At 46.2% G+C, this 26,576-nt stretch overlaps 2 protein-coding genes across 2 annotated transcripts in view; one reads left to right on the top strand and one right to left on the bottom strand.

The window, feature by feature from the left end:
- The window catches only part of CYYR1 (cysteine and tyrosine rich 1), a 29,266-nt gene extending 27,645 nt beyond the window's left edge, over positions 1-1,621 (bottom strand). The window contains exon 1 of the mRNA XM_071433915.1: positions 1,528-1,621. Within this exon, the coding sequence (XP_071290016.1) occupies positions 1,528-1,621 (94 nt within the window). The remainder of the gene's footprint in view (positions 1-1,527) is intronic.
- A 12,604-nt stretch (positions 1,622-14,225) lies between these two features.
- Positions 14,226-22,394, top strand: LOC139593239 (somatotropin-like). Its single transcript, XM_071433927.1, has 5 exons — positions 14,226-14,274; positions 18,213-18,376; positions 18,996-19,112; positions 19,485-19,646; positions 22,194-22,394. Exons 1-5 carry the CDS (start codon positions 14,226-14,228, stop codon positions 22,392-22,394), a joined length of 693 nt encoding a protein of 230 aa, XP_071290028.1.
- The last annotated feature ends 4,182 nt before the right edge of the window (positions 22,395-26,576 follow it).

The following is a 26,576-nucleotide window of genomic DNA, read 5'->3' as shown; positions in this document are numbered from 1 at the left end:
TGTCCCCACAGTCAAGGCTTCAGCTGCACCCTGGATAAATTCAGAGAGACTCTGTGCCCCATACACCATCACCCTTGGTGACCTATTTGGTCACATACTGCAGTGGCAGAGACTTGAAATCAAAGATGGCAAACCATGCTTCTGCATTCCCAGTGCACTGTAGCTCCCCTTTCCCAGGCTGCAACTCACTGAGAGGTTCTAATTCTCCCACTGCCATTACTGCCTTTCATCTGTGCTGACCCTTTTGGTTGGTGTGCTGGGATCCGGGCAACCCTTCCTCATCTCGGCTTCTGCCATGCTCCCATTCCTGCCCCAAGCAGGTGAAAGTTCCCACCTTGCCCTGAGACTCCTTTGCTCACTGACTCATGCTGCTGACCAATCTCACAGCCTGACTGCTCACAGGATTTTAGCAGGTCAGCTCTCTGAACCTGCTCACACTCGGTCTTCACTTGAAAATGAGCACCAAGCGTGGGCTGAAGAGGGCTGTGCAACACAGCACATGGGGCAGCCCAGGCAGACACACCCTAACCCTGTGAGATGACCGCTGGATTAAAAAAACACATGAAAAAACCCAGAACAACCAACCCATCATCCTACTAACCAGCCCTGCCAGCAAGTCAATCGGGGCAGCCAGCAGGACACCCATCTCCAGAGGGAGAACAGCAGGCCATGGGTAGCACAGGCACTTCTATAGGAAGCAGCAATGCAGGATGACTGCCACACAGGACACCCCACACCATGGCTCTGGCAGGGCTGCCATCTCAGGACACCCCATACCAAGGCTTTGGCACAGCCCTGTGCCAGCAGCTCCAGGCTTTTGCAATGTCACCTCTTCCTGGCATGGGTACTCATGGCTCCAGCTATGCCATGCCAGGACACCTCCAGGCTCTGCCCTGGCAAAAGGGCAGAGGTGCCTTCACCCTTCACATCATGGGTCTATTCTACACGGGTGGGTTCACAGAATCACAGAACCATAGAATGGGTCAGGTGGGAAGGGACCACAGTAGATCATCTGGTCCAACCTGACTGCTCAAGCCGAATCCTCCTAGAGCACACGTGGCACGGAATTGCATCCAGACGGTTCCTGACTTATCTCTTTTCAGGGAAACTCCACAACCACTCTGGGCCATCTGTTCCATTGTGTGGACATCCTCATAGTCGAGTTCTTCCTCATGATCAGGTGTTACTTCCGTGCATCACCTTCTGCACGTTGCCCCCCCTCCCCGCTCCACTGCTCCGTACCACCGAGCCTCTGCTCCATCCTCTTGGCACACCCCCTTCAGATATTTACAGATATTTATACACGTTAATGAGGTCCTCCCTCAGCCCTGTCTCCTCGAGGTTCACTCTCCCTGCAGCCAGAGAGGGGCTCCCGCTCTGCTGGGACAGCCCGGGGACCCCCTTGCAACTCCCTATGCCAATTCAATCGGAAAAGCTTCCACATCGGAGCTAAACTTCGCCGGCCCCGCTCACACCCGCTGCCCGCAGCTCCGCGCCCGTCCCCCGCCCCACGCCCGTCCCGCTGACCTGCCAGAAGGAGGAGGAGGAGGAGGATAGGGGGAAACAACACCCCCAAGGCCGGGTACCTCTCCGTCCGGCCGCGCCGCCCCAGCCGCTCCATGCCGGCTGCTGCACGGAGCCGCCGTCCGCCTCATGGCGGGGGCGGGTCAGCCCCATGGCGGGGGATGAGGGCAGGCGGAGCCGGGCGGGGCCCCTCGTCCTCTGCGACCGCCCCCGAGCGGGGCCGGCGGCTCCTGGAGTGGTGGCGGCCTGTGTCTCACTCCGGTCGTCTCTTTTCTGCCTTCCCGCTGCCTTTGTCCTGCTCGGCCGCCGTGGGGTGACCCGGTACCGGTGTCACACCGGAGGGCTGAAAGGCGGCGCCGGTGTTGTTTGCGCCGCTTTGATCATGCGGTGTTCGAGGGGGGCTCCTGCCGTGATTTAAATCGAGATTGTCTTTAAAGTGGGATTGAAACTGTGGTTGTGTGAAAAACGCCTATCACTTGTTTTTAAAATTTTAAAAGTTTAATAATAATAAAATGGTTATAAAAATAGTAATACAATTAGAGTAATAATAATTTGGACTATTTGGATTAGGACAATATGAGACAACAGAAAAAAAGAGTTACGGACGGTCCGGGTACCTTTTTCTGGGCAGCATAAGCCCGAAAAAGGACACACATTAACAAAGGATTAACCCTTAAAAACAATAGCCTGTTGCATATTCATACACCTCATACATGATGCATAAATTCCATTCAAACAAAGGATTCTGTCTGGTCAGTGTCGACTTCTTCCTCTGAATCCTAACGGCGCCTTCGATCCTGAGCGAGGCAGGAAGAAGTCAGCTTCTTCTGATAATGGCGCAATAAATTCTTTCTCTGAAAGATTTAGGTGTCCTGTGGCTGCTATCTGGTGCGAGTACCTCATTCCTTTCTTTAGAAAAAAAAATATCCCACTTACATAGTTCCTATTTTAAATACAAAAGTTACCTTTTAACTACAAAACTACATTTATCATACTATTAAAATGTTAATACGGCTCTACTAATCAATACAACAAAATACATATAGTAAATATCTGCGTAGAGCCATATAATATGTACTTTTCACAGGTTGTTTGTGACCTGAGATCAGAGGCATGGCCTGTTTGTGCCTCAGTGTGTTCCCAAACCTCAGACAGCCTTGTCCGTGCTGCCCAGCAATGAATGTGTTCTGTGACCAGGCCAGAACAATGCTCCTAAGTGCTCTTCAGGAGTGATTTTTGATAACTATTTAAATGCTGCCAAAACTCGCCCCCGTGTAAAAATTTCCACAGATGGGGCCCAGAGGCCAAAAATATTTGCTTTGTGGTCTCACAAATCAGAAGAGTTAGCTCTGACTTCGCATGAACAGCTGCAGGTTGAAGAATGTGCTTTGGAAGGCTGAAATATGCACACAAAAAATGAAAAACATCCACAGGTTTTTTTTGCTCATTAAAGGTTTCCTGCTGTTGGCTGCTCTGAGGGGAAGGCTGACACAGAAACATACAATGAATCTTCTTTCCCAGATAGACCTGCCATCACTTCTTTCACTCTCATGTCTTTGTTGCAAGCATCCACTAGCTGCTCTAATTGAAAAAGGCTCTAGAAGTAAAAGCCAGGTGCAGGGCTGCACCTTTCACGTGCCCCACATAAACCACACCAACTCACCTGTCCTTGCCTTCTCCACTGCATTTACCATTGATCCTGGAGCCTAAAGGTAGGCACAATTGTTTCCACAGAGGGGTTGGAAGAGGCATAGGTAGCAGCACAAGTAGCTCTTGCTGAATTTTAATCCTTATGACTGCCAAGGTGAATTCGGTTGGTAGGCCTATGCCTTGGGTTTTAGCTTTTATATTTTTCAATTCTGTACTGCTTTAGTGTGTAGTTCTGAGCTTCTGAGCATAGTAGGAGTTAGGAAGCTCTCTTCATAGTGTAGGTAGACAAAACAATTCCTTCTCTAGCTGGGGACCAAGGACAAACAATCCAAATCTCAGGCCAAAGAGCAGTTACAAAAGTAGAAATATTCAGCAGCTGGTCCCACAGAAAGAAGTCCTAGAAGAAAATGAGCCGAGCTAGAATTCCCTTTTTTTTTGCAGCCTACCAGCTGCACAGCCAACAATAAAATGATTTGTTTTCCTTCCCAGCGCTATACCCGGTCATGTTCTTTCGGTCTCAAAGAGCCAGGATCCACAACAGAGATCTTACCCTAACTGCTCCCACACTAACGGGACAGAAAAACACTTGGCTTTTTCCTGGGCGCCATGAGCACTCATAAAAACAACCACATGATGACGCTGTCCACTTGAAAAGAAAACAAATTTTTCAAAGGACATTCACCTCGCCTAGCTCTAATCCACACCCAGTGCAGATCCAAGTTGCAAATGCCACTGCTCTCCAATCAACTTTGTCAGGACAAAAATATTTCGCTGATCTTCTCCTCCCAAGTGCAGACTCGTATTTGCACCACACTCAAAAGGCAACACAAACTCCTTTGTGCTAATAACTCTTTTCACTCTCAACAAGTCAGTTACAAACTTGAACATATCAGGCAAAAAACAGCTCACAAATATGTCAGCTGAAAAAGCTCTTGCCACCTACAACTTCAACCAAACCCATCCAACTGCATCCATCGAAGAGAAGAACTTCCCAAAGCCCTTCTCAAAAGAAGTGGCATACTCTCCTCCTAAACAGTCAGCCTCCTAAACAGTCAGCCTCCAGGGACTGATCCCATACGAAGGTGCCAGAGCACTTGTTACCAAGCATTCCCTGCCCCCAGGCCTGTATCAGCTGCATTCCAACACCGAGCATGCACAGTGCTTACCTTGGCCAAAGTAAGGGCAGTGCCAGAATTTCAGAAGACCACCTCTGAGGAATGGAAAGCACATCCCTATTTTGTACTAGAGGATGACCATCTATCCCCATTGGACAGTGTGAGGACCATTGTTCCTGCCTAGGTCTTTTAAATATTCCGCTGATCAAAATAAAATACAATAAAATACAATAAAATGAAATAAAATGAACTGAAATGAAATAAAATAAAATAAAGTAAAATAAAAATCACTACAAAACCACCATGAACATCTCTGAAGATGGAAGGGATAGGCAGTTCCAGACCAGCCACAGGCTGAAATTACACCTGCATTCACTTAAAAAAAAATTATTTTCATGTTCCAGTTAAATCTGATATCTTTTAAGGACAGTTTGCACACTTAAGGTTATTCCTGGCCTAGTGGCCAGAACACCTTAGCTGCAGTCTTGCTTCACACCATTGGGTGTCATCTTAAAACCACCAGTCCTGGACTCTATAGCTTTATCTAGGCTGTGTTTCAGTCTATTCTTGCTGTGCTCTCCAATAGGAATTTCTTGATAAAGGTGCTGTCCTCTTTTCCCTACTGCTATGAGTATCCTTGAAATTGCAAATGCAGGCAGAGGTCCAGCAGTCTGGGTTTGTACAGTATGGAGCATGGGAATAAGGAGGCTTGTAAGAAATGGAGGCAGAGATTTTATTTGACCTGCAGTAATAGAACAAGTGTGAATGGTTTTCAACTGCAAAAGGATATATTCAGACTAGACATGAGGAAGAAATTATTTCATTCTGAAGGTGGTGAGGCACTGGCACAGTTTACCCAGAGAATCTGTGGCTGTCCCATCCCTGGAAACATTTCAGGTCAAGTTGGCTGGGGCTCTGAGCACTCTGAACTAGTTAGAGGTGTCCCTGCTCATTGCAGGGGGGTTGGAACTGGGGGACCTTTAAAAGTCCCTTCCAACCCAAACCATTCTGTGATTCAGTGAAACTCACGGTAATGGCAGCAAAAGTCTGGAAATGGCTGCTGGGGAAAAGAGTGTGTTTGGGGCTTTTTTTTTTTTTTTTTTTTAATCCCAGATGAAGTTTGTTTTAAATAAACTTAGATCAGAGTGGCCAAGACAAGTCTGTTTTAATCCAGATTACTAGATGGTGGAAAATGGTCTACATGTGAATGTAAAAACCCTTCATGGGTGCCCTGTGCTGTCTGTACAGAATTCTCTGTACAGAATTCTTTCTGTAGCATTTTAGCACCTTGAGCAGAAAAGTTTGAAGCAGACTTATGGCCTTGCTTTGTAGCAGATGGACGCAATGAGAGCATGGATGTACTGTGGGAAAAAAGAGGGGTCAAAGCTGGTGTTTGATTACAGCCCAAATATTAAACATGGGTCGAGATTCCTTCCCAAAACCAAATCAAGTTCGCCTCTGGTTACATCTGTCTAAAGATACATAGAGGTAAACATGAGGGGTACATGGAGAGGAGGAAGGGTGGCTTTTGGGCCCCTAGGAGAAGCACTGAAGCTCCATCACCCAGATCCACTACAAATCTCACCTTGGTCAAAACTCTCAGCCTCATTACAGATGGGTCCTCACATGCAAAAAAGAGACTGTCACAGCAGCATGTAGGCATCTCGCAGAGAAGAGGATCTACAGCTCAACAGAGCCTCTTTCCTTGAAAAAAGCCTCAAGTTTATTTATCTTTATGATAGAGGTTTCATGATAATAAATCCCCTAACAGCTGAGGTGGGACAGGTCACAGGACAGAGAGAGAGGCAGGGAGGCATCTCAGAACATGGCATCTGCATTTGTTTTCATCAGCATCCCACTGACTTGGGAAGGAAGAGCCTCCAATTACATCTCACTGTTTCTTGTCATGGAAACAGCTGAACCAGGACCCTGAGCAGGCAGGTGAGGCAGTGCATGCTGGGCAGATGGGTATGTGTTGGACTGCTGTCCCTGGAAGGAGCAGATGGTTGGAAATACTCAAATACATATACAATTTCTCTTTTTCTCCCTCTCCTGGGGGAAAAAAAGAGAAAAAAAAATGGGATACTTCTCTACTTCTTTGACCCTTTGGCATTCAAGGAAAGCTCAGAAGTGCTCCATAGCAAAATGTGGATCTTCCAGTGCCATCCCTCAAACAGAGAGGATGCCCTGAGCATATCTACCTAGCAACAGTGATCAGAAAAAGGAAAAATGAAACAGGAAGATGAAACAGGAAGATCAGGGCATGTATTACCTCAAACTCCCCAAGTATTACTAGAAAAGCACTAGGCCAGCTCAAGGATGTTTGGAAGCCTTGGAGCAAGGATCCTCCTTGACTTTCTGCTTTCCCTCCCCTTCCTTCTCTTATTCTGTCACATTCAATGGTCCTCGTGACTGCCTGGATTTTGTAATGATGATTAATGAGGATATTTGCACTGTGGAAAGGCTGCACACCTTGTCCTTGTGCCTGTTGTCTGAGTCACCAGCCTCCTCCACAACAGGACATTTTTTGCCTGGTCCTCTCTTAAAGGTAATGACAGAGCAGGCTCTGGGCAAAGAGTAAACAACACAACTGGGTTTGGACAAAAGCATGTCCTTGTCCTTGAATGGAAAAATGCAACAGGGATCCTTCCCCTCTGGGGAAGAAAGCTGTACCATGTTTTGTGTCCCTTGTGAGCTGGCTCAGACCATGTTTGAGCAGATATCTGCCTCACAAGGACCCAAAGCTGCAAATCTTGGGCAAATCTGACAGACCTCCCATCCATCCAAAATCTCAGGAGCCTTGCAACCCAAAGGTACTTCACTGGTGATGCCCAAGTCTTTCCTTTCACTAACCAAGATGCCCTGGCAGGATGTGTGGAGCTGGCAAGGAAAGCAAGCAGATGTTGGTTTCTTGCAGCCAAGAGGTGATTTCTGGACCAAATACAGGATTCAAATTTGCAGGAAGGTGTTTTACCAGGGAATGCCAAGGGGAACATGCTGTGCTGTTGCAGCCCATCCTGATCAGTGCTGTGCCAGCCTGCTTCTCCCCAACCTCTCTAGCTGCATCCCAAGAGGTGCAGACAGGTGTCCTCTCATATTTAGTATCAGGTAAAATCCATACTATTGACTTTGGCGTATGGTCTCGTTTCCACCTTCATTTGGGCAAAGGCATTTCTAATAACTTTAATAACTGTATCGTAAGAGCTGTGTATCCTGTCTTGAAGGGATTTCTTTGGACATGAAAAAGATACTTTCTGCATCTCTGGTGTTAGCCTTTCTCTTGGGTCTCAGTCACGCCAAAGAGAAGGAACCTACCTACCAGTAATTTTCCCTCCCTTTCCCCCCCACTGTTTTTTTTTTTTTACTTTTGACAACTGTGAAGGGATTTAAATTTCTTAAGCAGCAGAACCTTTTAACTCTTTCTGAATAAGGTGGTGTCTTTTTTTCCTTGAAGAAAATACTTGCTCTCTTCTAAACAATTTTAGTGAATCATGTGCCCACCCAGTAGGCACCCCTCAGTGAAGTCACAGCACATCTCACCCTCGAGCTAAAGCCATAATTTTGTGGATCATTTATTTTGTGGTTCTCATCTGGCCAGCAATGACATTATGGAATATCTAGGACTTTATGTACCACATCAAAACCAGGCCAGCTCCTGCAATGCAAAAAACTTATTTTTTCCTCACAAAATCTCAGAATGGTTTGGGTTGGAAGGGGAACTTCAGGATCATCTCATTACAACCCCCTCCACAGTCCTTCTCCTAGCCTTGGCTAGCTCTGCTTTGATTTTCCCTTTAGTAAGTTTCCCTTAGGGCATTACCTCCTCTCCTGTCCAGATTATCCCTTCCTTTATGGTGCATGTGGTTTTTATCCCTTTATTTATAGAGTTGATCACTATTTCCTTCCATCTCCCTAACTTCTCCATATAAATTAAATATAAAATTTTATGGAGTCTAAATACAGAATGAGGAAAAAGATTAAGGCAGGGGGTGGTAGTTAGGACCTGCCCTCCATGTGAAGGTCTGTTACATATCCTGGTTATGGCACAGAACATCAGCATGGCCTAGGAAAACTTGCAATCATGTTTTGGGAATGGGCAGGGTGAGACACAGAGATTAAAAGGCTCCTTTCCCTGTGACTATCAAACCAGAGGGGCAAGGAAGGAGAGGGAAGAGCTCATAGGGGTGGCTGGGGTAGGTGGCTCCAAGTGCTGATGCAGCTGAGAGGGAATTTCCATCCTTCTTTAGCAGCTCTGTTTCACCAAGAATCTCCAGAGCTTTTCCAGTTCAGATCCCAGACTTTTGCCATAGCATTCCCTGCAAAAATCAAGAACATTGGGCAGAAACCAAGCTGTCTCTCTGCTGTTTTTTTCTACAGAGGAGGGAAAGATGCAGCCACGCAGTTGCCAAGAGGTTCAAGGATGCATGGGAGAACATACTGCCTCCTCCTCCTCACATGATGGGCATGACTGCAATTTTGGGACCTGTCTACAAAGGTCTTTTCAGCCACCAAATTACTGCATTACACTTTTTAAAAAGGTGGAGCTTGCACATCTGTTTAATCTCTGAGCTTGCACAGGCTGTTCGAATTGTACCCAGGAACAAGCACAGGTATCTCATATGTAAACATGAGTTTGGAAAGCAAATAGGGAAAAACCCATGACCTCCAATAGTTATTTAACCCACAAGTTCATCAATGTTTAAGCCCCATCCCAGGTACAGATTGCTCTCAGTTTTACTATGATGGGGAAGATAAATGGAATTGGTCTCAAATACACCCAGGAATCCTGAAGCACCTACACAGGGAAACCCACTGCGGAAGAGATGTGTGTGAGCATGTTTGGTAGCAGGGGTATGCTGAGAAATGACACAAGGGAAAAGAGACTGTTGATGGCATGTTTTCAAAGCCACTTGCTTTTACTTTGTTTATGACAAGTTTTTGTTGCTCATGTATTTGTTCTGGACAAGTAAAGGATATGGGGATAGTTTGCTAGTGCTCTCTGACAGCAAAATGAAACTAAAAGTGAGAGAGGCTTTGGTTTCTCATGCCACTAGTTCATCTAAGAGCAATATAAATTATTATTTTCTGGAATTATTATTTTCCTTCCAGAAAATTATTATTTTCCTTCCAGAAAATTATTATTTTCTGGAAGGAGATGATGAGGATGGACTAAATTCCATCCCCTCCCGGGCAGGGACCTACTGTGACCACCAGACCAGCCCTCTCAGGGGATCGCAAGGTAACCCAGGCTGATGGGTCTGGACTGGGTGGTCTTTAAGGTCCCTTCCAACCCAAACCATTCTATGATTGACTTGCATCTGCCTTCACCTGCAGGCAGTGTTTCTGCAGGGATGATTTCGAGAGAAACATTATGATTGAAACTAACTCTGTGGGAAATTGTATGAAAGAAATGGGATGGAAAGACAATGTTCATTGAGGTAAGTTGTGAGGTGAAAAAAATAAAGCATGGCACAGTTAAGAAATGGGATTTAAAAAAACACATATAAAATGTTATTAAATACCCTATATAAAATACCTTTAGAAAAACATATGTAATTTAAGATGAAGCTTAAATTGCTAAATCCAGCAAGGTAATTTGTCTGATGAGGAATGGCAGGTTTTACTAGAAGGGAAATCTTTCTAGATCTTTTGCCTGCCTAAACTCCCAGCCTAGATGGAGCCAAGAAGCTGTAATGGGAATGAATTACGACTTCCTTTTGCAGCCAGTTATGTGTCTGTCCATTCCCCATCTGACACTCATCTGCCCCCAGTCTCTGAGAGATGCGCTGAATTACAAATTCACAATGCAATCCCATCCAGAAGAGCCACGATAAATGAGGACAATTAGACAGTTATGTCAGCAGAACTGACCAACTACTTAAGCAGCTGACACAATCTGAATAGATTTACATTAGGAGATAGGGATGGAAAGGCCATGTGGTCCACAACCAAACCAGAGGGCTTGTGACATGAATTTCCACTCCAAATGAACAGGGTTATTCATAGTTGTTGCTGTAAAAAGACAAACCTTGTAAATACAGGCTCTTTGGGGAAATGTTTAGACACCACAATCCAGTTTCACCCTGACTTTCCAGCCACTGGGCGTGTGTTGGCATTCCCTTTCCATTTGCTCACTGTCTGACATTTACAAGATGTTGGATGCACAAACAAGTCACCAGCAGCTCCCAACTTGGGGTTGCCCCAAGGGCCAAGTTCACTTTTGGGAAAATCCTGCCCTGCTTTGTCATGTAATTTTTTTTCTGGAAAAATTTAGGTATTAGATTCTTGGTTTTCCCTAAGCCTCTGCTTGGTCAATGCTTCCCTTTTGCCTTCTCTTGTGGTGGTAGAAGCAACTCAGACTCTCCTTCAAAGGGAGAGGAAATCCAGACTATAAAAGCAATGACCATTTCAGTCATTAAAGCTGTGAGTGATTAACTTGCAAAAAGCATCATAAAGGTGTCAGCTGTGCTTGATAGCATTTGGATGGCTTTATGACTCTGTTCTGACACATCATCAATGAAATTACCCTAGAAATAAGCAGATGTGAGCAGAAGTGTCTCATGTGGTGAAGCACAGGCTCTGCTGCACTGATCCAGTGTTAACCTGTGGTCAATAGACCACTAGTGAGCTATAAAACCATGAGGTGTTTCACAGAGCAGAAACCACCTGTCTTGTGTAGTAATACATTGCTGAAGTCTGGAGACATCATCAACAGCTGGTCCTGACTATCATCAGTATCTGATAGCTAATGTAGCGTTGTACTAATTATCCTTATTTAATTATTTTTTAATAGTCATCACTGTATAATTGTGCTTTTCTATAGCAATAAGCTTATTTCCACCAAGGGGGACTATTCTGTTTCTTCTCCTCAAATTCATCCAGACTCTTTCATTGATTGCCAAACAGCAGACACAAAGTGCAGTGTATCTCCAAATTGCTTGGATGCTCTTAAGATTGAAAAGCATCTGGGAAATCTCTAATGCCCTTACAGAACATTTTGAACGAAGCACCTTCTTCCACCCAGCCTGAGTGTCACAGTCAGGACTTAAAAGAGGGATCAATAGGTGAGAGAAGCCAGTGGCATGAAGTCCACAAGCAATTTAGTTGTTGTGTCCAGAGGAAATGAGCCATGCATTTGGGATTCACAGTGGGCACAGTGGGAGTAGGACATGTCCATGGCACATGTCCCATCTCTGGAAGTATTCATGACCAGGTTGGTCAGGGCTAGGAGCAACCTGGTCTAATGGAAGGTGCTCCAGTCCATGGCAGTGACTGGAATGAGATCAACTGCCGTGTCCCTTCTCACCCAAACCTTTCTGTGATTCCATGGTTCCTTCAAAGATGGCATCTTAGAAGAATTTAGCTGCCAGGTTTCCCCACTGAGTGATGCAATCTTGTGGGTTTGCCCCAAGAATTTGCCAGTGTCATGCAAATTCAGATAGCTTTTCCCTGTGGAGACTAGTGGTTGTAGTTGCAAGATTTTAGTACTGAAATTAGAGCTGCACACTGAAATACTGATGTGCAAGGAAGAGAGAGGAAAGTGGCTCAGGAAATGGTGGTTGAAGTGTAAGGCAGTAAAACAGGGTGTTTTCCTTGCCTCTTCCTGGGGAATGGGTTAAACATTGGGTTGAAACCCTCAGCAAAAATAAAAACAATTAAAGGTCCTGGAAATCTCAGCTAAGGATTTAAATGTAAAAAATAAATAATGCCTTAAGAGAGGAGTAACTGAGAGCTCTTGGCTGGGTGCATGAGAACCCTGAGGAGTCAGGAAGGGCCAAATTTTGAGTATGTCAAGTTCTAAACAGCCCAGGGTTTTCATTCAAGCGTCTCTTTAAGCAAAGAAGAAGAAAAATCTCATAGTTGCAGAGAGTCTTGCTAATGGAAATATTCAATAACCATAATTTGAGCTTGGCTTTCTCATAAATTCAGAGCAATTTCCCCATAATATCAGGAGAATATATGGCCTTTCTTGAGGCAGCAGAAACACCAAATAAATCAAATTTTTAATTCACTTGAAAACATTTGCCAGCATTTCAGATTGAATTTGTCTGATGAGATGGAGTCAGATTGAAAACAGTGATGCAGGGAAGCAGGAAGAAAATCAGAGCACAAAACCAAGCAGATATTAGACCATGAACATGCATTAGTGAACCATAACAACAAAAAGGAAGGAATCACAACCCTAATACCCTGAGAAGCAGTCTACCCAGAACACAGTTTGAAGGACCAAATCTTTGACTTCTGTGGGTTTTCCCCAGAAATGTACATTTTAATAAATGGGTAATATATGACTACCTCTGAGCTTGTTGTTGTAAATGGGTTGAGAAATGCACAGAGGTCAGGTACGTGGTCACACAACATCCTTTCCCATCTCAGGGCTGGTCCAATTCACCTCTTGAGCATCCTAGGAAAAGGGTTCTTCCTAACTCTGCCAGCTGGGAGCTGAACCAGTGGGGAATGTTTCTGAAAGTGGCTCCTCTTCAAAACCCCTTTTCATACATGGGGAAACTGAGGCAGGCAGTAAGATGACTTTTCCAAAATTAAATTACAAACTGAGCAAGCCCTCTTGCAGACTTATAAAATTGCAGTTGAACCATGCCAGCAGTTTCTGTATTTGCTGACCACCCCCAGTAGCACCACTGGAGTAGAAAGTGCCTTTTTTTGGAATGGAAGCCAAGATCAAGCCAAAACTGAGCACCCAGCAGTCAGCAGGTCTGTGACATCTTGTGCTGAACACCCTGAGCCATAGAATCACAGAATGGTTTGGGTTGGAAGAGACCTTATAAAACATCTTCCACACTCCTGCCATGGGCAGGGACACCTTTCACTATTGGAATTACTTCAAGCCCCATCCAGTTTGGCCTGGAACACTTCCAGAGATGGGGCAGCCACAGTTCCTCTGGGAAATCTGTGCCAGGGCCTCACCACCATGACAGACAGGAATTTCTCCCCAGTATCCCACCTAACCCTGCCTTCTGTCAGTGTGAAGCCATTCCCCCTTGTCTTGTCACTCCATAGCCTTGTCCAAAGTGCTTCTCCAGGTCTCTTGGAGCCCCCTTAGGCCCTGGAAGGGCCTATAAGTTGTCCCCAGAGCCTCCTCTTCTCCAGGCTGAACAATTCCACCTCTCACAGTCCATCCCCAGAGTGGAGAGGCTCCAGTCCTCCTCATACTGTGTGCCTTGGGATGGCTCCTCTCCACACCCTACAGAAAACCCTTCAGCAGAACCTGTTTTGGGAATCTCCATGGGACTGTGGCACAGCTAGAGCTGGGGTCTGACCTCAGCACCTTCCCTCTCCGACCCACTGGCATCTCCTAGGACAGTGCATTTATTTGGAGAGGCACTGACCAAGAAATTCAGCCCAGGAGGGTTAAGGCTGAAGGTTCCTGAGTGGCAGCTCATACTGGGAGACACATGATGATGTCAGATCCACTGGTGGAAAGAGAAACTAAAAAATGGGAATGAATTACTCTTCCCAGAGTCTGTATTTTATTCCCTGCTGCTGCCTGTTCCTGGACAACTTGCTGTTGCTGCATTTCAATTTAAAAGACTTATTAAAAAATCACTGGAAAGGGGCAAAATTGACTGACTTTGCTTTGTTTTCAGCAGAAGCGGCGAGATTTATTTTTAATTTACCTGTGTCTACGCAATCATTACCTGCTTTCCACCTGTGTTGCTAATGAGTGTCAGGACCATCATTTTACTAATGGAGGAACTGAGGCACAGGCAGTGACTGTGAGATTCCCCAGGACATGGGTAGGATTATTCCTTGGGCCTGAAACCCCTTTAATCTAACCCTAACCCCAAGCCAGTCATATGGAAATTGCACTTCATAGATAGCAGTCTTACTGACTGCTTATGCACACTTCTCTGTATATGATTTTTCTTATGGGTAATTATTATGGAAAAACAATTGCAGAAGCAGGGGAGGGAGGTAATGGTCCATGTGGCAAATGAGCATGAGCAGCAGACCTCCAGGCTGACTGGTAAGGCAGAAAAACAGCATGGTTTAGATTGGTTTAGTAAGGAAGCGGGCTAAAAACTCCAGCCAACGTTTATGGATGCAGAAAACAGGAGGGTTTTCAGAAAAAAATAATCGCAAAATACATTTCCACATGTTGGAAACTGGAATCAGGGCTGCTTGAACAAGGGTGGCTGGTTTTGCATAGACTGAGTTGCAGTCCTGGACCTCTTTAGCATAAAAGAAACTACAAGAAAGATGGAGAGACACTATTTACAAGGCAGTGTAGTGACAGAACAAGGGGGAATGGTTTCACACTGACAGAGGGATGAGTTGGATGACATTGAGAAGAAATTCTTGGCTGTGAGGGTGGTGAGGCCCTGGCAGAGGTTTCCCAGAGAAGCTGTTGCTTGAAAGTGTTCCAGGCCGAAATGGATGGGGCTTGGAGCCACTTGGTCTAGTGGACAGAGTTGTAACAAGATCATTTTTAAGGTCCCCTTCAATCCTGGTCATTCTATGAATTTATGTTTCTAAAATCTTTCCAAATGGGTTCCGGGAAATTGTGCAGTCCTACCTCCATTAAGCAAAATCCATAAATTCCAGAAGGAATTTACCTTCCGAGCAGTGAGCTAGAAGAGGTATCAACTGCCACTTCAATCCTCTGTCAGTCATGTCATTGTCCTACAATGTATAGAGCCTAGGCTGTGGGCTGGCAGTGGCTCCTTGGTCAGGACTTACCAGCTGTGCTTATCCGGGAAGGTCCAGGTAAGGAAGGTTGGGGTAGGAAGGTAAGGCCAGGCTGGGAAGGTCCTCTCCACACAGCCATCCCAAAATGGGGGGCTTCTGGGAATCAGGGAGCACATAAACCTGCAAGGAGAATTGTTTCACTTCTTTAATGAAACTTGTTAGAGTAGGTGATGCTCAGGATAAGGTGGGTGGATGTGTGAACATGCTGAAGAGAAGTGGGGTTTTTCTCTCTTTCAAAAAAGAAAAGGAACTTGAAAATGTCACGTGATTTTAAGAGATACTCCTTTAGGTTGCAAATGCCTGTGTCTGAAATCTAAAAAAAGGCTAAGTTGATATTTAAGAGCTTATGCAACTATAGTTTTGCCAGTGGTGTGCCCAAGCCCAACACTTCAGTCACACTGCCTTCCCCACAATGCTTCTTTCTCATTTAATGCCCAGAAATTATTGGGGACAACCCAAGGCTCAGGGGAATTCCACAGGCTGATCATCCCAGCATCTCCATGCTTGGCTACAACATAAAAAACGTTGACTTAGCACCAAGCTTTCACTAACAAAACTAGAGAGCCAGCCAGTGACAGCGAGAGGCAGCAGAACATGGGTGCAAGGTGCTGCAGTGGTACATTATCATCATTCACAGGCAGCAGGGCGTGGGTTGTGCTGAGGTACTGCTGCTCTGCTCATCTCTGACAAATATTGATCTATTTAAACATATCCTGGACTAGAAAAACACAACCAGATGTTGCTGGCTCTTGGGTGACGGGATACCTGATAGCCATTCCCACTTGTGCAAGGACTGACATTTACCTTGTGACACCACCACATCTCCACCCCAGGGGCTTTTCAGAACAGACCATGCTCTCCACAGCATGTTTATTAACCACCTCTCCACCCTATGCTCCAGCTGCACCAGGGACGATGCTGCCTCTTGGAAACTGGACCCGCAGTGGGAGGCATGACAAACACAGGGTCTGGGGGAGGCATGGCAAACACAGGGTCTGGAGAAAACAAATCACCACTTGACCAGAAAGAAATAGACCCTGAACTCCCAATAAAAGTTCAAATCAGTGTGGTTTGGGGTAATCAGTGCCTTATGAGGAATAAAAGGCCTTTAAGATCCCCCTGTATTTGCCCATCTGAGGTTCTGTTTCATTTTGCTCAAAAGAAAGTATAGGTGTGCTGTGGGGCCAGGCTGGACTGGGCTTGGAGCAACCTGGTCTAGTGGAAGGTATGCCATGGCAGGGGCTAGGAATGAGATGAGCTTTAAGGTTTCTTTCAACCCAAACTATCCCATGATTCTATGATTCTCTTCCCCACCTTTTCTTCCCTATCTCTTCTACCTCCTTTCCACAGCAAGCCTCTGCTTAGTCTGTTCAGGAGCAGGAAGATGTTCACAACCAGATCTCCTCACAGACTGAGAATGAGGGAAACTTCCCAGAGCTCTGGCAGTTGGATTTGCAGTGGGTAGGCTGGAACCCAAACAAGTGCCTAGGCATGGCAGCTCTTTGTCACACCTACAGCAAACCAGCTCAGCAATACTATTCGCTGAACATTTGATATTTTTGTAGAAATTGAAAGAAATAGGATTAATCTGACAACATCCATCCAGCTCTATCCCCACTAACAAAAAAGGGGAAAACATAGGATCACAGAATTGTTTAGGTTGGAAAAGCCCCACTGAGACAAACTGTTCCATCCCCCAGCACTGCTAAGCACACCACTAACCTATGTCCCCAAGTGCCACATCCACAAAGCTTCTGAGTCCCTCCAGTAATGGGGACTCCACCACTGCCCATGACAGCCTGTGCCAGGGCTGTACAACCCTTTTGAGGAGTCATTTTCCCTCATATCCAACCTGAACCTCCCCTGGCACAACTAGCCACTTGCTTTAAGTCAGAAATCTCCCAAAATGGTCAGTCAGGCCTGTGAACTGTGAGCCAAGGCTGCAGAGCCAGACAGGAAAGAGCAGGTGGACAAAGCAAATTCCACCATAAAAAAGCATTGATGTGACTTGGGATGGGTACTCCAATGACCAGAAAACTTCTGTTTTCGATAAACAGTAGGATATGACAAAATCATTGAGCACTGACTTTATCCTGAGGCAAACAACCTTCCCAACTTGTACATTTGTGTATAAATTACTGCAATGAGGCAACACCACTGTCAACAGCTGTGCATTTATGCACGGAGAAGATGCACAGTTGTTGTGGTCGTAGACACACAGATCCATTTTAAACAGACTCCCTGCTATATAAAGGGTGGCTCAACAGTTCCCCTTGACAGGTGAAAGGAGGAAATATTCACTGTCAAGCAACACCCGAACAACTCACCAGGCAGAAATGGCTCCAGGTACTTTTTATTACAGTTTTAATGGATTTGTCAGTGCTGCCATGTGTGTAGGGTGAGAGGAGATGATGATGGGGTGGTATGTGGTGGGATACACAACTCTCTGATAGCCCTGACTTAAATATGGCAATTTATAAACCAATGAAAAAGAATACCTTTCCCTGCAATGTGACTTTAATTCATGAATTAATCTTTAGTCTGAATAGGCCAAGTCCTACAGGCTCCAGGGCATTTCTCCTCCAAGGGGTATTTGTCTGAGATTAAGTTTGTGGTCTTCACAGCAGACAGACACTAGTGTGAGTCAGGTGTCAAAGGCTGAAAACATTTCAGGCTGACAAAGATCACCAAATTCTGCAGTCATATCCCAGAGAGCCAGTCAGAGCACAGGTAATCCTGTGCCACCATCTCTCACCCCAGCGAGGCAGACAGCCAGCATCCCATCAGCAGTACAGCATAAACCATGGCTACAGCGAGGTGCTCCCAGGCCTTCAGCTGGCACTCATCATCCCCTGCTTGCTCGTGTAACCAGAGTGCACCGTGCTCTTTTCATGAGAAAAGGAAAACCATGACTCTATCAGGGAAAAACATTGGGACACATACTAGTTTTCATGGAGCAACCATGACTCCACCCAGGAATACAGTGCTGGTAACACTAGGAGAAGCACAGGCTCTTGGTGGGGGCAGGTCTTGGTGAAAAGGTTTCAAAGAATTTTGGAGAAGGCTAAGCCTACTCTTGGTGCAAAGAGGCACCAAGGAAGACGAGCCTTCAGACAGCATGGACAGAAGAGACTGGGAATTAATTCCCAGGTGCCACTCCCTCCTCAACCCAGTTTCCTGAGGATGGCTAACACCTTTTGCTGTGCTTTGCTGCAGGGTCATGGTTCTCTCCTCTCACCATTGCCATGATGACTCTGGGACTGCAGTGGCCACAGCAAGCTGCCGCCTTCCCGACCGTGCCCCTTTCCAGCCTGTTTGCCAACGCTGTGCTGAGGGCTCAGCACCTTCACCTCCTGGCTGCCGAGACATACAAGGAGTTTGTAAGTGCTGTGGTCTCTGGTCATCTCCTCTGCTTTAGTCTGATGGCTTCAGGACTGTGTAACAGACACCTTTCATCTACTGGTGTCTGCTTTGTCCTCTTTTGATGAGGAGACAGGGTGTAAACAGGATAGCACAGGTTATGTCCCATCAGACTGGACCCTGTTTCCTCCTCTTAGCCCTCTGCCCTCCTACTCTGATCCTGCTCATCCCCCCTTCCCAGGACTATGGCTGCACAAGATCAGCTGGGACATGGCACAGATATGTGACAAAAATTTCCTGCCTTGGTCACCTCTGGCCCTGGGAGAGTCTGAGTGCTTAAAACTATCTAGTTTCTTCTGCTGACAGGAGCTGGCATGAGCTGTCCTTTGGGATCATTTACTCCTTGGGAGAACCTAATTTAGATGTGGTTTCTGTTCACCTCAACATCTTGACATAGGAAGACCTTTAGGCCCAGTAGGTATCATGCCAACACAATATTCCTACCTGCCAAGCCTGTCCAAAGGCACCTCATAATTTATTTCTTGCAAAGAGTAACCATTCAGAACAGCTTGGGAAGTGTTGGAGATCTTCTTCAGAACATGGGCAATTGATCTGTGTGTATTTGGGATGTCTCCATAGGAACGCACCTATATTCCAGAGGACCAAAGACACACAAACAAGAATTCCCAGGTAGCATTTTGTTACTCGGAAACCATCCCTGCTCCCATGAAGAAGGATGATGCTCAGCAGAAATCAGTAAGTTTTTTTCACTCTCAGGACAAGCACAGGCCTGCCTGAAGAGCCCAGCTGTGCTTCACTGCAGGAACAGTGTTTTCATCTGTGAACACTAGAGTGTGCTTCATCCCTCTCCTCCCTTTTTGATTACTTGAACCCTGCATGAAGAAAGAAATCCTTTTCTGGGCTACACTGTAAATCACATTCCCACCCTAAGCATGAGAAAAACCATTGTCTGCACAGGACATAGGTCTGGGTGGTGCTCTTCAGCCAGAAAAATTTGTGTCTGCTGAAGCTGTAGGAGTGGTAGCCCATCTCCAGGTGTTCCAGAGGGAGCAGGACATGCTATCAAATACCCCTGCACAGCTCTGACCTTTTCTTGCCCAATTTCAGGACATGGAGCTTCTTCAGTTTTCCCTGGTTCTCATCCAGTCCTGGCTGACGCCGGTGCAGTACCTAAGCAAGATGTTCACAAACAATCTGGTTTTTGGCACCTCAGACAGAGTGTATGAAAAACTAAAGGACCTGGAAGAAGGGATCCAAGCTCTGATGAGGGTAAGTTGCAGCATGTAGCATGACTATAGAATTGCAGAGATCTCCTAGACAGAGGGCACTCAGCTCTCACACATCCTTGAGATATCTCACCACCTTCCACTCTGAAGACCAGTGGCATCCTTAGGACTTTGTTTACCTTTAGATAATGAGATCATGATACTGCACACTGGGTTTCATCACTAGGGAGGATAAGAAAACACCCATCACAAAGCACTACTGCTCAGGAATCAGAACAATTCACACATAAAGTCTTCCCAAACCCAGCAACAAAAAAATATTCAGTTGTACTAACAGCAAAATAATGTTTGCTACATCTCCATGTAAAATACTTCAAAATGTGGCAAATTTGGTGATGATACAATATTTTATAAAAACATCTGTGTACAGATGGAAACCTGCACCCTGGTGTTTCTCTCATACACCATTACAGCATCCAGAGAGCTGAAAGCTGTGGGGTGATCCTCTTCAAGGAAGAACTAGTCACAGATTCACAGAATGGTGTGGGGCTGGAAGGGACCTTAAAGCTGCCCCACACCATGGGCAGGGACACCTTGCACTAGACCAGATTGCTCCAAGCCATGTCCAACTTGGACTTGAACACTTCCAGGGATGGGGCAGCCGCAGCTTCTCTGGGCAGCCTGTGCCAGGGCCTCACCACCCTCATAGGGAAGAATTTCTTCCTAATACCTAATCTAAATCTCTCCTCTTTTTGTAAAAACCATTCCCCCGTGTCCTGTCTCTATCTGTCCATGTAAAAAGCCACTCTCTACCTTTGCCTTAAGTCCCCTTTATAATCTACTTCATTTTTGCTTTGTTGCTTTAAATGAAATTGTGTATTATCTGCCAGGACACCTTTTCAGTTATGTTTATTCTGTAATTAAGTTTATCTGGCAGGCTCACCCTGTAGCTAGAGCTCTGAGACCTGCAGCTGTGGAAAATGAGTCTGGAATATTGTTTGTATCTTCCAGCATTAAAATGACTCTGAAAGTCAGACTCAGAGAGTAAACAGACTTCTGTCCTGGCACTTCAGCAGGAGAAAGTAGGGATAGGTATCAGTACCACATCCAGATTTTTGTGTGGGTGAGAAATTCTTTACTGTGAGGGTGGTGAGGCCCTGGCACAGGTTGCCCAGAGAAGCTGTGGCTGCCCATCCCTAAAAGTGTTCAAGACCAGGTTAAATGGGGCTTGGAGCAACCTGGTCTAGTGGAAAGTGTTCTGGCCCATGGCAGGGAGGCTTCAAATGAGATGGTCTTTAAGGTCCCTTCCAACCCAAACCAGTTTGTGACTTCAGGATTCTATGATTTTGGTCCCCATTTGGGATGTGCTTGGGCGCATTAGAAAATGGTACACGGAAACCAGCCAAACTATCATATTTCACCCCTTTAAGGCTCCTTTTCCTTAACCAAAATTTTCCTGTTTGTGGCAGCTGGTGACCACAGCAGGGCAGGAGGAGTGCAGATCTCAGATCCAGATGTACATGGCTTGGGTCTGGGTTAGAGCTTTGTTTTCTGACAAAGGGGGAGAGAAGAGAGAATTATTTCCCTGGTTCTGTCTCCTTGACTGGAGGAGGTACAGAGAGACCCTGCAACTTACTCTTTATTTTAAAACCCCAAAGACACGCTCCTCCCTCCCTGCAGCCCTGTGCCCAGCTCCCTTCTCACTGTAGCATCACCCCTGCATCACTGCTCTTCCTGAAAACACATACACTCAAAAACATGTTTGAAATATTCTTTAAGACTGGAGGGAGAAACCCCTGTTCTCATTTAAAGTTCAGTGGGAACTGTGGCACTGGGCCTGTGGAAGATCACAGAATCACTGAGGTTGGAAAAGACCTCCAAGATCACCAAGTCCAAGACTGACCACTGCCTTGTCAACTAGACCAGAGGACTGAATGCCATGTCCAGCCATTCCATGAACACCCCCAGGGACAGTGACTTCACCACCTCCCTGTGCAGTCCTTTCCAATGTTTAACAATCCTTTCTGCAAAGAAATTCTTCCTGATGTTCAACCTGAAACACCTCTGGCACAGCTTGAGGTTGTGTCCTGTTGTCCTGTCACTTGTTCCCTGGGAGCAGAGCCTGATCCCCACCCGACTCCATGCTCCCATCAGGGAGTTACAGAGAGTGAGAAGGTCCACCCAGAGCTTCTCTTTGCTAGTCTGAGCCTCCCCAGCTACTTCAGCTGCTCCTGGTGGTCCAGAACCTTCCCCAGCTCTGTTCCCTTCCCTGGACATGCTCAAGCACCTCAGTGTCTCTCTTGCCAGGAGGGGCCCATAACTGCCCCCGGGACTGGAGGTACCCCAGCAGTGCCCAGGGCCGGGGGGCTGTTCCTGCCCTGGTCCTGCTGAACACACCATGACTAATGCCAGCCAGGTGCCATTGGCTCCTTGCCTACCTGGGCACACACAGGCTCATGTTCAGCCACTGGCAACCAGCACTCTCAGGGCCATTCCCAGCCACTCTGCCCCAGCCTGCATGAGGTTTTTGTGGCCCATGTCATTCCCAGGCCCCCAGCACCTCCCCCAGAACCTCGCAATCCTCTTGCAGGAGCTGCAGGACCGAAGCCCCCGGGGTCCCCAGATCCTCAAAGCCACGTATGAGAAATTTGACATCCACCTGCGCAGTGAGGACGCGCTACTGCAGAACTATGGCTTGCTCTCCTGCTTCAAGAAGGACCTGCACAAAGTGGAGACCTACCTGAAGGTGATGAAGTGCCGGCGCTATGGAGAGGGGAACTGCACCATTTGACACCGGTGACAGTTCCCTTCCTGCTCCAGCCTCTTGCTGACCATGGCTGTCCTATTCCTCTGAAAGAAAATTGGAGAATAAACCTGCTACTGCCAACATGTCTGCTTTTTGGGGTGGGACAGGCTTCTGTGAGGGGCTGGGAGGGAGGAGCATCCAACAGGAGAGGGTGGATTTGGGGCTTAGGATGTGTATTTGGGATTAAAGAAGCATATTTGGAGCTTTGGGGGATAGGGAAGCAGATTTAGGGATAGCTTTGTACTGGGGGTAGGTTTGGGACTCTGGGTAGATTTGGAGCTGGGGAGGAATTTGGGAGTAGATTTGGGGCTGAAGTGTGGATTTGAGTCTGAGGAGCGTGGATTTCGTACTAGGGAGTGCGGATTTTGAGCTGGGATATGGATTTGGTGCCGAGGATAGATTTAAGGAGGTGGATTTTGGGTTGGAAGGGATAAAGTTGGACCAAAACATGTGGAGCTGGTACTGATGGTTGGATTTAAGGCTTGAAGGAACAGAATGCAATAAAGAATAAAGTGCAAGAGAAGGAGGAATAGGCTTGTATCCCCAAAGATGAATTTCCAGAGACATTTCTTTGGAAAAGGTTCTGGGAAAAGGTCCTGGGAAAAGGTCCTGCTGTGTTTTATCTTTATTTTTCAATATGAAGGTGGTGAAGACCTGTCAAAGGTACTCAGAGAAGCTGTGATTGCCCCATCCCTGGAAGTGTTCACAGCCAGACTGGATGGGGCTTGGAGCAACCTGTTCTGGTGGAAGGTGTTCCTTCCCAAGGCAGGGGGGTGGAATTGCAAAATTCTTCTTAAGCCAGACCATTGTAGGATACTATGCTGTGGCTCTCTGAGTATGAAATAGTCTCTTGGTGATGGACATTCCATCCCCAGAGCCCCAGTCCTGCTCCAAGCCGTGACACATGAGCACTGCCACAGCAATGTCCCAACTCTGCCTCCTCTGTTACCAGGTGGCAACAGGCAGTCATTGTTTAGACCTGCTCACACATCCCATGTGTGTTCTGCTCCTTCTGGCTTTGCTACTGGCAGTGGACCTGTGCCCAAGGCACTCCTGGAAGCACTTCCAGCACTCCTGGTCTCCCCATGGCACCAGCTGCTGGACTGGTGCCATGCTGGCCTGACCACTGTGGATGGGATCATCTTGTGGGTACCCGCTGACTGGGATACAGATGATGGACTTTGGACCTGGTTAGCATAAGAGATGTGGTAAACAAAATGCCTTGGCAAGAACAGACAGCTTTCAAGATTGAAAGAAGATTAAATCAGACAGACTCACAAGAAAAGAAAAGGAAAGGTAAAAGAAAGGAAAGGTAAAAGAAAGGAAAGGAAAAAGAAAGGAAAAAGAAAAGAAAAAGAAAAGAAATTACATCAAGCTCTGCAAGCAAAAGATGTTGTAAAATGTATAAGTTTGTTTATGTGAGGATTAACCAAATCATTGTAGTAAAACATTACTAACCTTCCTAAAATAGTATATAAGCATTTGTACTCCACAATAAATTTGTATTCTTTAACCATCTCAAAGTCTTTGATGCACAGACAGATGACTCTTTAACTAATTAAAGTTGAAAAGAAGGGTATTTATTGCAGCATGCTGGACACGTGTGGAATCATTTCCAAATACCTGTGCAAGGAGTCGCAGACTCCTGCTCTCTTTTTATACAGAAAAGGTTTTACATATCCAAGCAGTTTCTAATGATAGTACATTATCATTACCTGCCTGCTTCTTATTATTATCAGCTGAATATCCATTATGCCTGCACAACTGTACTCCCTTAATTGGGTCAGTGGGATTTTGAAATAAGGGAGTGGGCGTATGGGAGGAAGAAAGCTGTCTTCCTCATGGTGAACTCTTCACCCATGGCCACTTGGCAGGACTTTTTGATCTGCTGGTCATGGTCCAAGCCTTCCTGTTTAATTATTCTTAATGCAAGGTATTTCTATGGTCTCTGCTCCTTCACAATTGTTACATCTATCCCTGTCACTCCTAGCTTCTCTTTCCTAATGCATTTGTTACTCTTTAACTGAGGTACTTGATTCTTGCCACCTATATTACTAACTTAGCTTCTTAACTAGTTTTAAAATCTTAACTAAAATATGCTATCTGCTACTATCCCAATTGTATTCCCAGCTGGCCCCTCGAGTCATCTACAGTTTTCAATTATCCTACATATATTTCCAGCTGACCCCTTGACTCATCTTCCCTGTCTCTCCAATCATCGATACCCACTGACCCAGAGAGCCCCTTCATATCCCTCTCCTTGGCTTGCTCTTGCTGGTAACTGCTTCTGGGACAGCCAGGAGAACCTGGCAGAAGACTTGAGCTGTTAGGCAATGTCAAAGCAGAGAAGAGCCCACACCAAAAGAAACCAAAGCTAAGCATGGTCTAAACAAAACTTGGATTTTCTCTCTAACCTGTTACTTAACAGCCGCAACACTGCAAAGAACATGGGAGAGCACACTGCTGAAAAAGAGCATTCCTCTCCCAAGTGCGTACTGGAAGCAACAAAAGGAAGAGTCCTCCTAGCTTCCTAGTAAAGCAGGTAGCTCCAACAGCCCAGATGGCATGCTGGCTCCAGAAGAGATCATCAAAGAGGTCATTGAAAATGTGGTTGATCATGACCTACCCTTGCTGGTGCCAGACATTTTGGATGTTCACTGCCCATGTGGCAAGAGTTCTGATGAAGTACAGCAGCCTGCCTGAACTCCACCTAGCCTGTGCAAAGATGATCTTGAAGACTAGGCTGCTTGTAAAGCCGCTCAGCCAAAGGCAAGAAAACCAGGGAGCCTCTGCTCTCGTGAACCAGTGTCTTCAGCAAGGAACATTTTCAATGGCATGACCTCGGACAAGGGCGGGGAACCCACAGGAGAAGCAGAAGAGATACTGGGCACAGCTTGATGTGTCCTTCTGGACAATGTGCAATGGAAGGAGGAAGTTTCTCTCCCTTCCTGATTTTCTTTCCTCTCCTCCTGGCAGAATCCAGAGCATCACCTCTCCATGTTGGTCAGAACAGCGGTGTGTTTCAGCTGCCTGATTCTGACGCGTTTGTTACCCCTGTAAGCCAATTACTCATTTGACAGCTGTCAGTCAAGCCTTGTAGCTGTTATGCCCAGTTGAAGAGCTCCTGGCTGCAACTGAGGATGCCTGTGAACATTCTGGGCAATATTTTGCTAACCCTGGAACTTGTGGCAACAACCCACAGCCCCAGCTCAGCAGGGTTTAGCCTGTTTGGAAGGAGCTTGTTATGGCATCTGTCCTGACTGCACCGCTCTGCTTTGCTCTCCTGCCTTCAGCCATGCAGCAATGATAACAGGAGAGCTCTGAGAATTCTGATCATTCCAAAGGCAGGGACAAGTAGGTAAATTGGGAAGGGAGGATGGACTCTCTGAAAACATCTTTGTCCAACCCACCCCATTCTATACAAAGAACCTTTTCGCCTCCCTTATTTTGCAGTTTGGCAAGACAAGGCTCATGTTTTAAGTCTCTCTCCTTCCCCAGATATGCTGTCCAGATGCTGCAGATGTTTTTCAGCCATAAAGCATGGGGAAATCATGGTGCTTTCCAAGGTTCTCGCGCAAAATGTTCAAGGATATCTCCTTCACTAGAAATGAAATTAATTTCGATTACTTGCTCTAATGGTCATGTGTCCAGGATAAATAATGGGAAGACCCAGGGAGCAGACATGCAAGAGGTTGAAGAAAGGAAAGAGAAATAAATGTAATGGCAGCAATACCAATACTTGTTCTCCAGTTCTTGTTCTGATATAGGAAATGTTGGGGCTTTCCTTGAATGCTACTTTCTTGACTGTCACTTCCTGTTGCTTCACAGAAACTCAGGCAATCAGCAAGAGTGAGGGTATGTGTGGTTCTCCTGTGGTCACAGAGCAGTGGAATACTAGCTAGCAAAGCTCCCTGAGTGACCAGGGGAACACATGAGAGAGGCTGCCCCTAAGCCTCTGCCGAGGCTTCTCAGGTGGCAGTGACTGCAGCGGTGTGGGTGACACTGCAGCAGGTCACCGTGAGGATACCGAGGCAAAGGATTGAAGGAGAGGACAGTTGTTTGCAGTCCAAGGAAAATTTATTCCCATGATGGGTCAGGGACCAGGGACAAAGAAAATGGGCCTGGCTAGGGTTCTTAAAGGGAGCCACTCTAAGGGGTGGGGACATC

This window comes from Agelaius tricolor, unplaced genomic scaffold (assembly GCF_023055355.1).
Source record: "Agelaius tricolor isolate 1412-34295 unplaced genomic scaffold, bAgeTri1.0.p SCAF_9, whole genome shotgun sequence".
NCBI lineage: Eukaryota > Metazoa > Chordata > Aves > Passeriformes > Icteridae > Agelaius > Agelaius tricolor.
This window is presented reverse-complemented; position numbering and strand designations above follow the sequence as displayed.